Below are 16042 nucleotides of genomic sequence, written 5' to 3'. Positions count from 1 at the left end.
GTCTCCCTATCACGTTTCTGACCTTACTCATTTGTACGACGTTTGGCTTCAGTTGCTATACATTCCTATACATTATCCTGTATACAGTGCCCAATTTCTGCTTTACCCAAGGCCCTGCCTGTACATTTCAATTGATCGACGTTTTCACTTCGATTCAAACTCCCAAGTCTTTGGAAAACAACACCATTTCTATCAATCGAATCACATAATTTTTCGATTGGTAAAAACGCGTCACTGAAATACAGTGTTTCCCGGTTATCAAAAACACATCATGAAGAACCGTTGTAAGCGGAAAAACTAAGCGGGATCGACTGTAGTTTCTCATGCATATTTTTTACTGAAAAAGCCATAAAATTTAAGATGATTGACTGGTTAAATGGCTTTTGACAGGTACTGAAACAATTATTGAACGGGCTATGGTATGCTGATAGCCAGGGCCGTAACTAGGATTTTTGCCAACTGCGGCAAACATGATTTTGCCGCCCCCACACTCGATAATTTTGTAATCTCTGTTCTCACCTAAAACTGCCGCCCCCTAAATTTTGCCGCCCGGGGCAGTTTCCTCCTCTGCCCCCCTCTAGTTCCGGCCCTGCTGATAGCAAACATGTACATTATCAGTTGTTTAAGATAAAAATCTTTCACAACGGAACTCAATACATCATCTACTTTTTGCTTAGATATAGAAACCAAAAGCAAAACAAACAAGTAAAGGATGTTTTACATAAGGTTTAAATAACTTTTTTTTTCCTGTTAAATCTTGAAATGCATACCGTAAAATTGCTTGAGACTTTAGCAACAGTAATGTTATGATAGTATAATATTTCTTCTCCTCAATAATAAGATTTTGAATCAAAACGACAGATTTTTCACAATTTTTTTTTTTTTTTTGGGAAATTTTTTTTTTGTAGAAAAGGGGAAGGGGTAATTTTCGAAAAAGTTCCAGTTATACGGTTCCCGCATTTATACGACGCGTCGTATAAACGAGGCTCTATTATTTGACCCTGAGCCCCCAACATTTTCGATAAGTTTGCGCCTATGGGGAGCTCTATTGTATCGCGTAAAATTATATACAAATTACATAATCATATCGAAATGTAATAATATTTATTACACACACACAATTATACTTTATTATTTAGTTTAAATATACAGTGAAAACTCGATATAAAAATATTCTACGGACCACGAAAAAATATTGTGGTAGAGGGATTTCAGAGAAGCAACAATATCCTTACGTGTGATCAAATTTATGCTATTGTTGTCATTTTTTCTATACCGACATTGTTAATATCGTCGGAAAATACGCTTTTATGTATTTATTCGTTACAAAAAATTGTAATTGATTAGTTTATTTATCGAATTTACTTACATGTGCATTGTCCCTGTAAGGAAGTTTACCGCATAGCGCTTTTGTGTCGTACACAGAGTGTAGCAATACAAATAACGTTAGCATTCGGTGATCATTTGATGTTATTAGAACGAGAAGAAGTGACGAGTTAAAATTAAATTCAAAATGATTTTGAATAAAATAAAATGCAAAAAATATTGTTGTAGCGATTTTAAAAATCTCCTAAAAATATCGTTATAGAGGTGTTTATCATAGTAGAGGATGTCGTTGTACCGAGAGTTTAACATTAAACCAGGCAATTCCAAACAAGATTTGAAACAAATATCATTGTAGATGCATTTATTATCGATTATCGCTGTAGCGATGTTTTGCTGCTTATACAAGTGCCGTAGCGTATGCAGGATTTTCTCATGGGGGGGGGGGGCGGCATTCAAAATTTTTTTCTTCCCGAAAGAAGTTTCTTTTTTTTATTGGAAAAATACACCATGACCTTTTCTCAAGGGAGGAGAACAAAATTTTTCGGGGTGGGGCCGCGAAAAATCCTGGCGTGGGGGCTTTGCTGAACTAAATTGAGGAAAATACATAAATATTCAGTGTGGATCCATTGGACCCCATCGGTACTGAAAGGTATACAATGTTGGCGGTAGTCTAAGTGTTAATGAATACCGTTATAGCGAAAATCTTGTTTTAACGAACAATTTTCTAATCCCTCAGATAAGTTTTAAAACACTGGTGAAATAAATTAAGAGAATTTGCGTATTTTATCGAATTTCATGAAAAGAACTGAACTGAATGTAAAACCACTGCTTCTAGACAAAAATGCAAATCTTGTACGTCAAATACGTAAGCGTACACGTGTGTGTAGGCGGAGCCAGTAGAGAAAAAGGCTTTATAAGCGCGCGTAAGTCAAGACGCATTTCGTTCGCTAGCACACCTCGGCGAATTTCTTGGTGTTATTTTGCAGCAATCGGTTAATTTCAAATTGTAACAGTAAAAATGAGTAACCACCAACGTTCAGATGATGGAATGAGGTGGCGAATTGTGGGGAGGCTAGAAGTAGGCCAATCTCAAGTCCAGATTTGTAGAGAGTTCAATTTAACGCCCAGCGTCGTGTGTAACTTATGGAAACAGTTATACAGGATTATTACAGGATACTGGATCCATCGAGAGAAAGCCTGGGCAAGGTCGTCCAAGAGCCACGGCGGCCAGAGAAGATCGCCATTTGTCGATTATAGCGAGGCGTAACAGGAGTGCTACAGCTTTTCAGCTCTCTCGTAACTTGTATGCAGCCACAGGAACCTGTGTATCAAGGGTGACTGTTTCCAAAAGACTTCATGTGAGAGGGTTGTTTGCTAGAAGACCTACTGTTTGCGTCCCGTTCACTTCTACGGACAGGAGAATCCGTTTATCATGGTGCAGAGAGCATAGACATTGGTGTATGGATCAATGGGCTACCGTTCTCTTCACTGATGAGTCCCGGTTCAGCCTAAGCACCGATTCTCGCCGTACGTTCATTGGGAGAGATCCAGGGACCCGCTACCTACCCTCCAATGTCCGCGAAATCGATCATTATGGCGGAGGAGGTTTAATGGTCTGGGCAGGAATCATGTTGGATGGACGCACACCTCTCCATGTCTTTGAAAGAGGCACTGTGACTGGTGTGAGGTATAGGGATGAGGTCATGGAGCCGTATGTTCACCTTTTCAGTGGTGCAGTTGGCCCTGAGTTCATTTTAATGGACGATAACGCGAGGCCACATAGAGCTCTTCTGCTCGACGATTTTCTAGAGAGTGGGGATATTCGCCGGATGGATTGGCCAGCCAGATCTCCAGACCTTAACCCTATAGAGCATGTCTAGGACGCTCTGGGGAGGGCAATTGCAACTCGCAACCCTCCTCCGGGAACCATCCAGGGAATGAAAACAGCGTTGCTGAACGAGTGGGACCAATTGCCACAGGAAATGATAAACTGCCTTATTTCACGTATGAAATCACGCTGCGAGACCTGTATATCTGTAAGAGGGGACCATACCCCCCATTAACCCATTTTTTTGTTTATTCTGCAACCGCTGTTTAATACCTTCCGACTCCAACGAGTGTTACGCACGATCATGAATGTGTATTACAATTATTGAATGGTTATCTGTTTTGTATTGTATCAATGTATGTACATATCAAATTTCATTAAAATCGGGACAGTAGTTCTAGAGATCATCGACCAAGTCTGCAAATTCTCTTAATTTCTTACACCAGTGTAGGAACACTACACACACAAAAACCTGGAATTCCTTTATAACGAAGTAATTTCTCCATTCTCTTGGAGTTCGTTATAACGGGATTCGACTGTATAACACTAATTTCTTATATCGTTTACATTTCATAAACATATCCATTGTTAAAGCGAGCACAGAAACTTTGTTTTATTATTAAAAAAATAATATTCAATTAAGATGGTTTTTCATAGACCTTATACATAAAGGAAAGAAACATTTTCTGGATATTATACCGAGGTGAAATCGGAAAGAAAAGTCTACTGGTCTCCGCCAGAAATCGAGCCTCATTCCTTTTGCGATTCGGGCAAGCACTCTATTCATACACACACACCATGAGAGACACGACTGCTGCGAAGTCTCTACTTCCGCGCGTCAAGTTATAAGGAAAGCAAAGCCGTGTCTCGGGGGTTTTTTTGATTAGCACGCTTAGAATTATTGCAAGAGGACTGAGGTTCGGTTCCCGACAGAGACAGTAGACGTTGCTTTAAGATTTCACCTCGACGTAATATCCAGAAAAAATCCATTTCCTTAATAATAAAAATTATTTCATTTATATGCTATCTAACTCGGGCTTATTTGATTTGATCGATAAAAATGTTATTTGAAAAAAATTCAAAATACTTATGTTGCTATAGTATGTGTGTAAACACATTTCTTCACTCATTGATCTTTCTCAATACAGTAGACTCTGGATTATTCGGCCTTATGTGGCGGAAGGGCTGGCCGGATGAAGGAAAAGACGGATAAGTCGGAGTTATATAATGCTTATTTCCTACCTCAACTCAAATGCCTTAAAATGCCAAACTCTTTTATACCAAAACCTGCTCCTATTCATATTTTCTGACCTGTAAGTACAGGCGAGAACTCGAGTATTTGAAAAATGTTTGTTATGTACTGAATGTACGTTTTATATAAATTTTATTACGGAATTAATGTTCCTAGATGTTGGCACATTTTAGGTTTTGGGATAAATTCTTTTATGTCTATCTTGATTAGAGGAAACATACAGTCCTGTGCAGTATGAACATATACCGCACGGTTTTAAAATAAACAAAACATTAACGTAAAACATAATAGTTTAATTCTCGTACAAAAGTTAATTAAACTTATTTCAAACTTCATCGAGATGAATGATAACCCCAAATCTCAAAGGTAAGCCTAAGGTAAAAAAGTCAAAACTCACAGTTTTTAGTTTTTAAAAGTCCTTGATGTGGATAATTGAAGGCTTCTCCCTTTTAGTCCTCTTCCACGACGCATTTTAATGGTCGATTTTGCGTAGTCCCCACAACCGATTTTTTGCAGTTTGGAATCACAGATAATTATTATGTACGTATTAATCTTTAACTGGACCGGATATAGTCGCGAGTCTACTGCATATAAAATTATTTTAATTTAGTGTCGAAAAACTATATGAAACATCTCGTCTTACCATTCCGTGCTCCACCAAATTTTCCTCTGCCGTTGAAACGGAGAAAAATTTTATCTCAGCGGCAGTTTTGGCTTTCGTGCAGGCAATCATTTTCATATCTGTTCCCTTGAAATATCAAAGAAAATATAACAGACTGCGAAATGGTAATGCTGTACAGTCGAACTAGTTTAATATTCGTTATGACATATTATATACAATTTGTTGTGGTCAAGGCTTTTATGTACATTACTAAGGCCGGGATTACATTATAAAAAGAAGCTTTGATAAAAGAGCTTTTACAAAATTTGAAAAAAAAAAAACGACCATAATCAACCAATATAATTAAGTTTTATAGAAGAACTTTTCTAAATCATTCATACTGTAATGCTGGCGTAAAACTTGGTTCAATACCGTATAGTGGTGGAAGAAATTATATGACCAGTTGAAAAATTGCGATTAAAAAACAAGTAACCATCAGATTTTTTATAAACAAAAAATTTTGGAAAAAAAGCTAATTCCAGAGATGATGACTACGATGGGAAATACTATCATGAAAACTTATTCCAAAAATTTGCAATACTTTTTCAGTAAAAAAATGTTTTTTCTTATCATTATAATGCAAATGGGAAAACTGTAAGGCAACCCCTTTTTCTCGCATCACTTACCTTATTTGAATATCCTTATGTGTATCATTATTGGGAGCTTCTTGAATAATTCGATGCTGTCATTTTCCGCGAAGCTCAATTCGCAAAGATGGGAAGAAGCAAAAGGCTATCTCAGGGGCGGTTAAGTGAGGGTGCAAGGGGTACAGTGGACCCGGGTGGCAGGTTGTACGCGGCGGCAACTTACACCTTAACCAAGACATGGATAACTCCAAAATTTATAACCATATTCACACAGTAAAAATTCACATGACATTACGCTTTTGAGTCATCTTGACAACAGAGATGTTGAGAAAACTTGAGGGAATAGACAGGGCTTGGGACCGTAATACCAGAAACAATAATGAAAAAACTACGCCATTCAGGGTTCCCGCTCGAGACAAAATTTCTACCCAGTGCGGGACTTATAATTTTACGCCTTCTGCCAATACCGCCCCCCCCATAGCTCTTACGGGTGTAGGCACGACCACCTAGATAACTTATAGATAGGTTATATAGGAGGTCGTGGTGTAGGTCGATTGCGCCCAAGATGAACCGTTTATGATAAGAAATAGGTCGATTGCGCTCACCCAAATTTCCAAATCACAGGTTGATTGCGCTCATCCCAGATTTCTAAAAAATTGCAGGTAACCCCTTTATCTAAATCATTGTTAGGTCACATTATCTTTATTTGGACGGTAAGCGTAGGTAATTCCTCATACTCCTATTGTAATATGCGACATTTGATAAGGGTACAACGAAGGAGGTACACATGACCTGAACACCTGAGACCTTTTCGAGGTCTTTCTAGTTCTACTTATAACACAGAACATATAATTTACTCAGTTTTCACTACTCTTACTTTCAGTGGATATGGAGTTCATTTTCAGCAAGCAAGGAAAAAAAATCATTTCTCTTCAAATTTTAAGTTTCGTAAAGCATGCAAAACGAATGAAGGCATCAAATGGAGGTGTACAAATAAAAATTGCACTGCAAAGCTGTACACTGATGAAAATGGTACAATAATTTTCAACTCGGACTTAGCTCACAACCACGAACCTGAGAATCATCTCGAGAGGCAAATAATATGGAATGCCATCAAAAGAAAAGCGGAAGAAAATCTCTTCGACAAACAATCAAAAATCATAAAAGAAGATATTAGTGCTTCACGTCATTCTGAAAATATCAACGTTAACTTAAATTTCTTTTTCTGCGTGATACATGAGATCTCCTAAAATCTCATAATCACAAATTATTTTAATTAAGAAACTCAATTAATCTATATTAATTAAAAAGTTAACAATTGGAAATTTACATTATTTACAAAAAAAAAAACATGCTAAATTAATATTCAATTTTTTGAAACTTCTCAAATATATTATTTAAGTAGCCAGTCATAGTTTTGTAAAAAAAAAAATTGTACTATTTGGTCATGAAATTAATTGGCGGAGCGGTAAAAAATGAGTTAAGACATTTATCCGGTTTCGTCGAACTAATCAAATAAATTCAGACTTTCGAAAATTTTTATTCAATTTTAATCGAATTGATCTAGTCGATTAACTCAACTTAAATTTTTAGCTGCTATTAACAACTGGTTCGGATGCGATTAACGGGCTCATCGAACTCGTTCTAGTTATGAATACATGTATCGAATTAAAACTATTTTTTGATTACTGTTATGTTTGATTATTCCTGGTGATTTAACTGTGGTTTCCGGATATCCATGATATTCTTCTCCAACATTACCTGGAAAAACGAGGTTCTACTGCAGATGAAAATTTTTTACTGTTAGGTAACCACATGTACTTACATCGCCTACTGAATTCAATTATAATTTTATTTCCGTACATGAAAAAAACCAACTAAACTTTTATGAATGAAGCAACTATAAAAGCATTCAAATCAAATGCATGTAATCAAAAGATTACATGCATTCATTAAATCTGGATCATGTAATGATCCAGATTTAAAAAATCAATTTTCAAAATCGATTCTAAGGAAACGATTTTGAAATTTCCCAGATATATAGTACAAGTGGCATAGGCCTACGCTTGAAACATTTTCTGCGAAGTAATGATGAGAGAGAGATTCTCATAGATTTTTAGGTTCTGAGTTCAGCCAACGTTGCAAAACTGAAAATGTTTGTATCGTTATCTTTTTACAGTTATTTTCATTAGTTATGATTTGTTTTTTATTATTAAGTTTTAAAGTAAAATACGGCTAACGTATCTATTATGAATGTGCACGGGGACGCTGATAATTTGTTTAATAGAAATGTCTGTAAATAAGATAATGCTTAACTAAAAACTATTATGTCTTGTAACGTGACATTTTTTACATACATCAATCGTGTAAGAAAGAACACTATAGGGTGAAAAGAATTTTATGTGTTATAAAAAATTATGTGATACTTTTTTTTTTTTTTTGGAAGTCAGTGATTCAACATATTTTCTGGAAGAATTTTTCTGTGAGTGTCCTCCCTCTCTATAATCTATGTATCAACATAGGCGAACGTCAAATTTTCTCAAGGAATGCGGGGGGATTATCGATTTTTTTCGCAAAAGTCATTAAGATCTTTTGGCTCGGAAGGAGGGGGAGGTTGAATCTATACTATACCGCGGAGGTAATACTATACCGCGGCCGGAAATGTTCCGAAGTTCTAATTTTTACTAGAAAGATTAGAACCAGAACAATTAAAATTAATTCAAGAGATCAAAAAATGAAGATGGAAAAAAAATAACAGCTGACCTGAGAGAGATTCGAACCCTCAACCTTTGATGTTAGAAACCTTTATATTAACCCATACACTAATTGGGATGATTGGTTTTATGTAGAATTAAGTAAATGTATTGTTAAACGTAGCCAGGAAATATATTGGCACCAAACCAACAGTCGCCAGAAAAACGCAAGGGGTAATAAAAGTAATGAAACAAGTAGTGCGCACGCGTGCAAAATAGGAGCAAGTAGTGGTGTTGCCACTACGCATGCGTGGCATTGCTGATCAAAAATACTGTTGCTTTGACTATGTGCTGCAGGTGTTTCCGTTGTTGACGAACATTTCCATACTCCGTAATCGTAATCGGCCCGTAGTATTCAGTGTGATGCATGTACATGTGAAGCTGCTTTTGCAATAGCCTTCCTATAGTTAAAGTACTATAGGAAGTATATCATAGCACAGTATGACAAGGGGTGTAATGTGATAGGCCTCCTCGTGGTGCACTCTGGGTAACGCCAAATCTATCACACGTCATTGTCATCGCTTTTTGTGCTCATATACTTCACCTTCAATAGCCCAAATTACATGTTTATTTCTACACATCTTGCAGTACATGTCTTGCGTCTCGTTTTGTCCTGTACATGTTTGTCTTCTGTGTCCAACCCCTCATTGTGGGCCCCGCTCAGGCGGGGAGGGGTCCTCCCGGATGGGGCATTGCTTCTAGCGTATGCTCCATCCGGGACGCTGTCTACCTGCGTGTTTGCCGTGCGTGGAGGCCCGTAAGGCTGGAGATGGGGATCCTGGTTAGCCTGATGCGCCTCGGATTCAGCCGAAACGGGAGGCTCGGATTAGCCCCGTCCAGGTCAATCGGCTGTGGTCGCCTCGGTGGCTGAAGGGGTTACACTACTGGGCAGGTAGAGGGGCCGGGCCTGCCGGACGTCGTTGAGGTTTGTTGGTGCTGCTTCACGACGATCTTGGATCTTGAACACGTCTGCTCGCCTGCTTTGGTGGTGTATAGCTCTCACCTAACCTGACATTGCTACTAACCTTCACCGGTTACGTGGGCGCGTCCCCTCGTAGGGCTTCATGGTGGGCATGGTGGGTGAGAGTGGAACAATACCCATTCAAATATGGAAAAAACAAAAAATGCACCAAAACGTCAAAGAACTGCACTTAGTGAAACAATTGTCACAGAAACCGCTTCTTCAAATTTATCTACTGTCTCATTCTTCTTCTTGCACAGTTCTGATAACGATAAACAGCTGTGAAAAGTATCACCATTCTTGATAGATAAAGCTCTCTATGGCGCAGTTGGAACTTTAAAATCAGTGAAGGCTCTTCGTTCAGGAGACCTTCTCATCGAAACCAACACTCCCAGACAAGCCGAACTCATTCAAAAGCTCACATCTCTCGGAGACATTCCAATAACAGTCAAAATCCATCCCACGCTGAATTATTCACGTGGCGTCATCTCAGACCCTAACTTAATTAACATGGATGAAGATGAACTAAACCAGGAGCTAACGTCTCAAGGCGTAACATCTGCCAAACATATCATGAGCCGCAAAGATGGCAATCTAGCTCCATCACGAAATATAATTCTGACATTTTCATCCCCAACATTGCCGAAACATGTCAAAATAGGTTATTATAACCTCCATATCCGGCCATACATACCTAACCCTGTAAGATGCTTCAACTGCCAAAAATTCGGTCACTCACGAATGGCGTGCCGTAGTCAACCCACCTGCGCAAAGTGCGGTGAGAGGGACCACATTTCGGACAACTGCACTTCAACATCATTCAAGTGCGTCAATTGCGGTGGCAATCACCCCGCATTTGACAGGAAATGTCCGAAATGGAACGAAGAAAAAGAGATCCAGAAGATCAAGGTCCTTAATAACATCTCATATATTGAAGCACGCCGTCGTATAATCCCTAACCAAACTCCAATAGCTAGTACATCATACTCTAATATGGTAACAAATCCATCAACAGCTAATAAGACTAACAATGTCACCAAAGCATCTGTGACAACTCAGACCGAACCCATAGCTGATACATCCACTCAAACATCATCTAACCAACCATGTAATAGTTGTGGCTGCTGTTGCTCTGCTGGAATACGGAAGGAGTCCACCATCTCCGAAGAAGCAGGACAAGCAACAGCGAACACATTCAAAGTAACTACAGGTACTAAGCCAAAAATCAATGCTGGAAATAAATCTAAAATAAAACTATTCAAGACCGGATATTCGACAAAAGCCATTCAGAGAGCAAAGAAGTACAAAACATGTCACTGCTTGATGACAAATCAATTGGTGACATGGATCTTGATAATGCGCCAGAATCCGGTGGTACTCGCCGGAAATTAGACCGAAATAAGTTCAAAGACCTTGAACCGTCTACATCCATTTGAAATTTATGGCCAACATTATTCAATGGAACATTCGTGGTCTTAGATCTAATTACGAAGATCTAAAGGATTTAATCAATCGCTATCATCCTGTTTGCGTGGCACTCCAGGAAACTTTCACGAAGCCCTCGGAGATATGGAACATTAGGCGACATTCCCTGTTTCGTATTGACAACGATGACGGGAGTAGAGCCTGCCGCGGTGTTGCTCTGCTGGTTCCACATCATGTGTCGTCGCGCGTTCTAACGCTGCGCACGAACCTGCAAGCCATCGCGGTGGAAATCTCTACAGGCCTAAGAGTTACCATCTGTTCCATTTATGTGCCACCAAATGACATAATCTTACAGAGAGATCTAGAAGAACTGATTGATCAATTACCACCACCATTTTTTCTTCTTGGAGACTTCAATGCACATAACATGATTTGGGGTTCTAACAGCAACACCCCTCGTGGGGAAATGGTTGAACGACTGTTAGATGACATGGACCTTACCATCATGAATGATGGCAGTTTCACTCATTTCCATGCCCCAAACAATAGTTTCACTGCAATAGATATTTCATTATGCTCACCTTCACTCTTGCCGAACTGGTCCTGGTCGGTTGATCCAGACCTCCACGGGAGCAATCATTTCCCTCTAGTGGTTAAGTGCCTTGATCGAAGCCATAGCATACCTGAGGGTACTCCTCGGTGGAAGCTTGTGGCCGCCCGATGGGCAGACTTCACGGTCAAGGCAGAAATCACGGAGGATATGGTTTCGCAACCCGACGTCGACCATTGTGTCGACCTTGTGACCAGTTGTATGATCTCAGCAGCCAATGAAACAATACCCAAAGTCTCCTCGAAACTTCCTAAATTTCCTAAACCTTGGTGGAACCACGAATGTAATCTTACGATTAAAGCACAAAAGAAAGCATGGAGTAGGTTCCTGCGGTATCCTACCCATGACAACAAGTTGGCATTTTTAAAAGCAAAGGCGATAGCGAGAAGAACCAGGCGCCAGGCTCAACGCGAGTCCTGGCACAAGTTTACCACGGGAATCAATTCATCTACTTCATCTAAAGTCATTTGGGACCGGATCCGAAAAATCAATGGTCATTATCAGACTCATCCGATCACTATTTTAAACACCAATGGCACTATCATCAGCGATGTGAGGGATATTGCGGATACCATCGCCGTCCATTTCGCCACTGTCTCCAGTGATGCGAACTATCCCCCATCGTTTCATCCCATTGAACCATCGGCCGAACGTACATCGTACACCTTCCGGCCTTTTACACCGGAGGGGTACAATTCATTGTTCACCCTTCATGAACTGACGACGGCCTTGCAGCGAAGTCCTGACTCGGCTGTAGGGCCCGATGCCATTCATTATTCCATGATTCGGCATCTCTCACCAGAATCACTGTCACATTTACTCATTTTATTTAATCGGATCTGGGTCAGTCATTCATTTCCTGACACCTGGCGAGCAGCCATAGTTCTTGCATTCCCGAAGCCTGGCAAAAATCCTCAACAACCGAACAGTTACAGGCCTATTGCTTTGACCAGTTGTTTATGTAAGCTCATGGAACGCATGATCAACTATCGCCTTATGCACTACCTTGAGGTTAACAATATTTTATCTAAACATCAAAGCGGCTTTAGACGGTTCAGGTCCACAACATGCAATCTGTTACGCCTTGAGACATCAATAAGACAAGCATTCGTAAAGAGGGAGCATATGATAGCTATATTTTTCGATATAGAAAAGGCCTATCTTTCCGACATCTATAATTGCGGCTTGCGGGGCAACTTGCCCATTTTCATTAAGAACTTTCTTGCTCGCCGCATCTTCCAGGTACGGATCGGAAGCACGTTATCAGCTCCCCAAATTCAAGAACAAGGTGTACCTCAAGGTAGCATTTTAAGTGTAACACTTTTTATTTTAAGACTCAACGGGGTGTTGAACCAACTCCCGTTGTCTGTCACTGGCGCACTCTACGTGGATGATCTGTCAATATCGTATCAATCAGTGAATATGAGGTCAGCCGAGAGACAATTACAAACCGCACTCAACAAGATCAGCAAGTGGGCTAATGATAACGGTTTCTCTTTCTCCGCTGACAAAATCGTCGCTGTGCATTTTTGCCGGCGTCGTGAGCTTCATGATGACCCACAATTATTTTTAAATAATAGTCAAATACCTATTGTAGAGAATACAAAATTCCTCGGCATTACATTTGACAAGAAACTTACATTTAAACTTCATATTTCACAGTTGAGAGCTCGTTGCATGAAGACGATGAACCTCTTGAAGGTCATCTCTTCTACATCATGGGGAGCAGACCGTAAGTCGCTCCTCCACTTATATAAAGCTCTAATACGATCAAAGCTCGACTACGGTTCCATTGTATACGGGTCAGTACCTCGGAGCTATCTGAGTGTGCTCGACCCAATTCATCATCGCGCTCTCCGCATTTGCTCTGGAGCTTTCCGAACTTCTCCCATGGAAAGCCTCTATGTCGAATGCAAAGAGCCATCACTGACATCAAGACGCCAACAACTTTCTTTGAAATATCATATCAAAATGAAGTCTTTACCAGGTCATCCACTTCATAATGTCATTTTCAATCCGTCATTTCATAGACTTTTTGCTGCTCGACCTTCATGTGTTCCATCTTACGGTCTTCGTATGAGGGCACTTGTAGAAGAAATACAAATAGACATCAGTCGTGTGGCCCCAGTTGCTTGACAACTGGCACCATGGGAGCAGTCTCTCTTTCATTATCATTATACCCTAGAGCCACCACAGCAGATGTCATATATCGACAGATATTCTTCAGGCACAGGGGTAGGTACAATAGGTACTTCCCCATATATACCGATGGCTCCAAGAGCCCTGGGCATGTCGGTTGTGCCTACATCTGCTGTGAGGAGACATCTTTCAAACTTCACGACACATTCTCTATTTATTCGGCAGAGCTGTACGCAATCCTTCAGGCTCTACGTCATATACGACGCAAACGCCACCGACGATGCATAATTTATAGCGACTCTCTCAGCGCATTGCAAGCACTGTGTTCCTTCACTTTTCACACTCATCCATTCATTCATGCCATTTTTCATGAACTACATCACCTCATTCATCACGGTACCACAGTAAAATTTTACTGGGTACCAAGTCATGTAGGAATACCGGGCAACGAAAAAGCAGACAACGCAGCTCGAACAACAACTAACATTGATAATAGCCTTTTGGTACCTGCCAGTGACCACTTCTCAATCCTCCGGGAAGTGATGCATCGCCGCTGGCAGGATCATTGGAACAATCAAACTAATAATAAACTTCATGCCATCAAGCCCACACTTGGCCACTGGCGTTCGAGCTGCAGAACTAACCGAAAGGAGGAAGTTCTGCTTGCCCGGTTACGCATAGGACACAGTCGCATCACACAATCATATCTTTTACTACGAGAGAGTCAACCGCAGTGCCCTCATTGTCAAAGTCCATTTACCATTGCCCATGCTTTTACTTGTTCGCACCATCGTCATCATTTTACGACCGCTTTTGGTCAGAATCATCTTTCACTTCGTGACATTTTATCTGACCATTGCGATGCATCTCGCATTTTTAAATTCATCAAAGCCATTGGTTTTTATGACAAATTATAGTTTTTACAATTCACGTCATTGTTTTATGTTTCATGTTGCTTTTTTATCATGCACAGTTTTAGTTTTTGACATGACAAAAGGACATTTTTTTTTTATATATTTGTTTTGGCGCAGTTTGACCAAATTGGTCCTTGCACCAATAAACCCAAAATCCAATCCAATCCAGTATGACAAAAAATAAAACCCTTTCCTTCAGTTCCTAATCAGTTTCTTTCCGTTGACCAAATTCAAACTTCTTTTTTCCGAGAGGCTTAAGAAAGTCACTTTCATATTGATCTCCAGCTGAAAGATTCTTCCAATCGATACCCGAGCAACTGAAATCCCCTAGTATGACTATCCCCTCTTACGCTTACAAATGTAGGAAATTTCATCGTGCAATTTGGCGATGTAGTTTGGATCCCTATTCGGTGGATTGTAACAAACCCCAACAATAAGTTTATGACGCTTTTTGTTTTCAAGCTCAACCCATGTAGTTTCAACATCACTTCCCTTCACGTTACATTCTCTAGCCTTCAAACATGATTTCACGTATATCAACACTCCACCCTCTATTCAATCTATTTCTTAAAAAAGTATCGTATCCTGAGATGTGTCAGAAAGATACATCTCCTTCTTTTGCCCAGGATTCTGTAATGGCTATAAGATCCAGGCCCACCACAGCTATCATAGTTTCTAAAAAAATCTTTTCTTATTACCCAAGCTTCTGGCATTAATTAGCACACATTTTAATTTTCCCTGTGATTTAGTGTCAATCGAGAAGCCATCCAAGTCAGAGGCGGGTAATTCCCAGTCAGTACTGTTGTGATTATCATTAACTGACCCGCATTCTCGACTACGTGATCTGGGAGTAAAAAATCTGACCTAAGTCTATCGTAAACCTCCCAAACACACACAGACACCCCTCCTATTCAGATGAATCCCATCCCATCGGAATGTAAGATCATCGTACTTGCAAACGGAATTTTTTCGGATATAGTTATCATTTGGTTAGTTTTATCAGAAACCCTGAGTCCCGATGAGATCAAATTAATTTAAAAATTTACATGTGCATATGTAATCATGGATTAAAAAAATTTACTTGAACATATGCAAGGTACGAAGCAGGGCTTGACAAATCCTTGGCGCCAGGTCACCATTACTACTGAAATTTGGTATTGGTGTCAGGGCCGGACAAATATTTAAAAAATTACATGCCTAGTCAGGCATGTGACTCAAAATAATTGCATACTCGAAAACTAATGTATTAGCTACTAAACCTTATTGCTGAATTCATACTTATCGTATTCTAACGTGTATAAAGCACTCTTTTTTGCCGAAAATTGGGTCCCGAAAATAGGAGCAGTTTCTTAATTATTTATTACAGACATATCTTTTCAAATTTTTCAAAATTTTAAACCCAAAAAACCAGTCACATTTCCTTATACCCGAGACCCCGTATAACATGTTAAAATACTATATTACATTGTAAAAATCATTTCTCATTGCTAAAAAGAACGCACAAATAGAGCTCCATGTAATAGTTATTCACATAATAATCTTTAAAAAAATCATAAAGAATACACAAATTTTTAATATAAATCATC

At 39.5% G+C, this 16042-nt stretch overlaps 1 protein-coding gene across 1 annotated transcript in view; it reads right to left on the bottom strand.

Annotated features, from left to right (window-relative positions):
- The window catches only part of LOC149088352 (ferric reductase 1-like), a 282687-nt gene that overhangs the window by 54496 nt on the left and 212149 nt on the right, over positions 1-16042 (bottom strand). The window contains exon 5 of the mRNA XM_089252900.1: positions 5050-5154. Coding sequence (XP_089109026.1) covers positions 5050-5154 — 105 coding nt within the window. The remainder of the gene's footprint in view (positions 1-5049; positions 5155-16042) is intronic.

The sequence above is a fragment of the Pholcus phalangioides genome, unplaced genomic scaffold (genome assembly GCF_987345545.1).
Source record: "Pholcus phalangioides strain wild (caught in Gottingen) unplaced genomic scaffold, Ppha-v1.0 ptg000003l_1, whole genome shotgun sequence".
Taxonomy (NCBI): Eukaryota; Metazoa; Arthropoda; class Arachnida; order Araneae; family Pholcidae; genus Pholcus; species Pholcus phalangioides.
The sequence above is the reverse complement of the archived record's forward strand: the minus strand, read 5'-3'. Positions and strand labels throughout refer to the sequence as shown.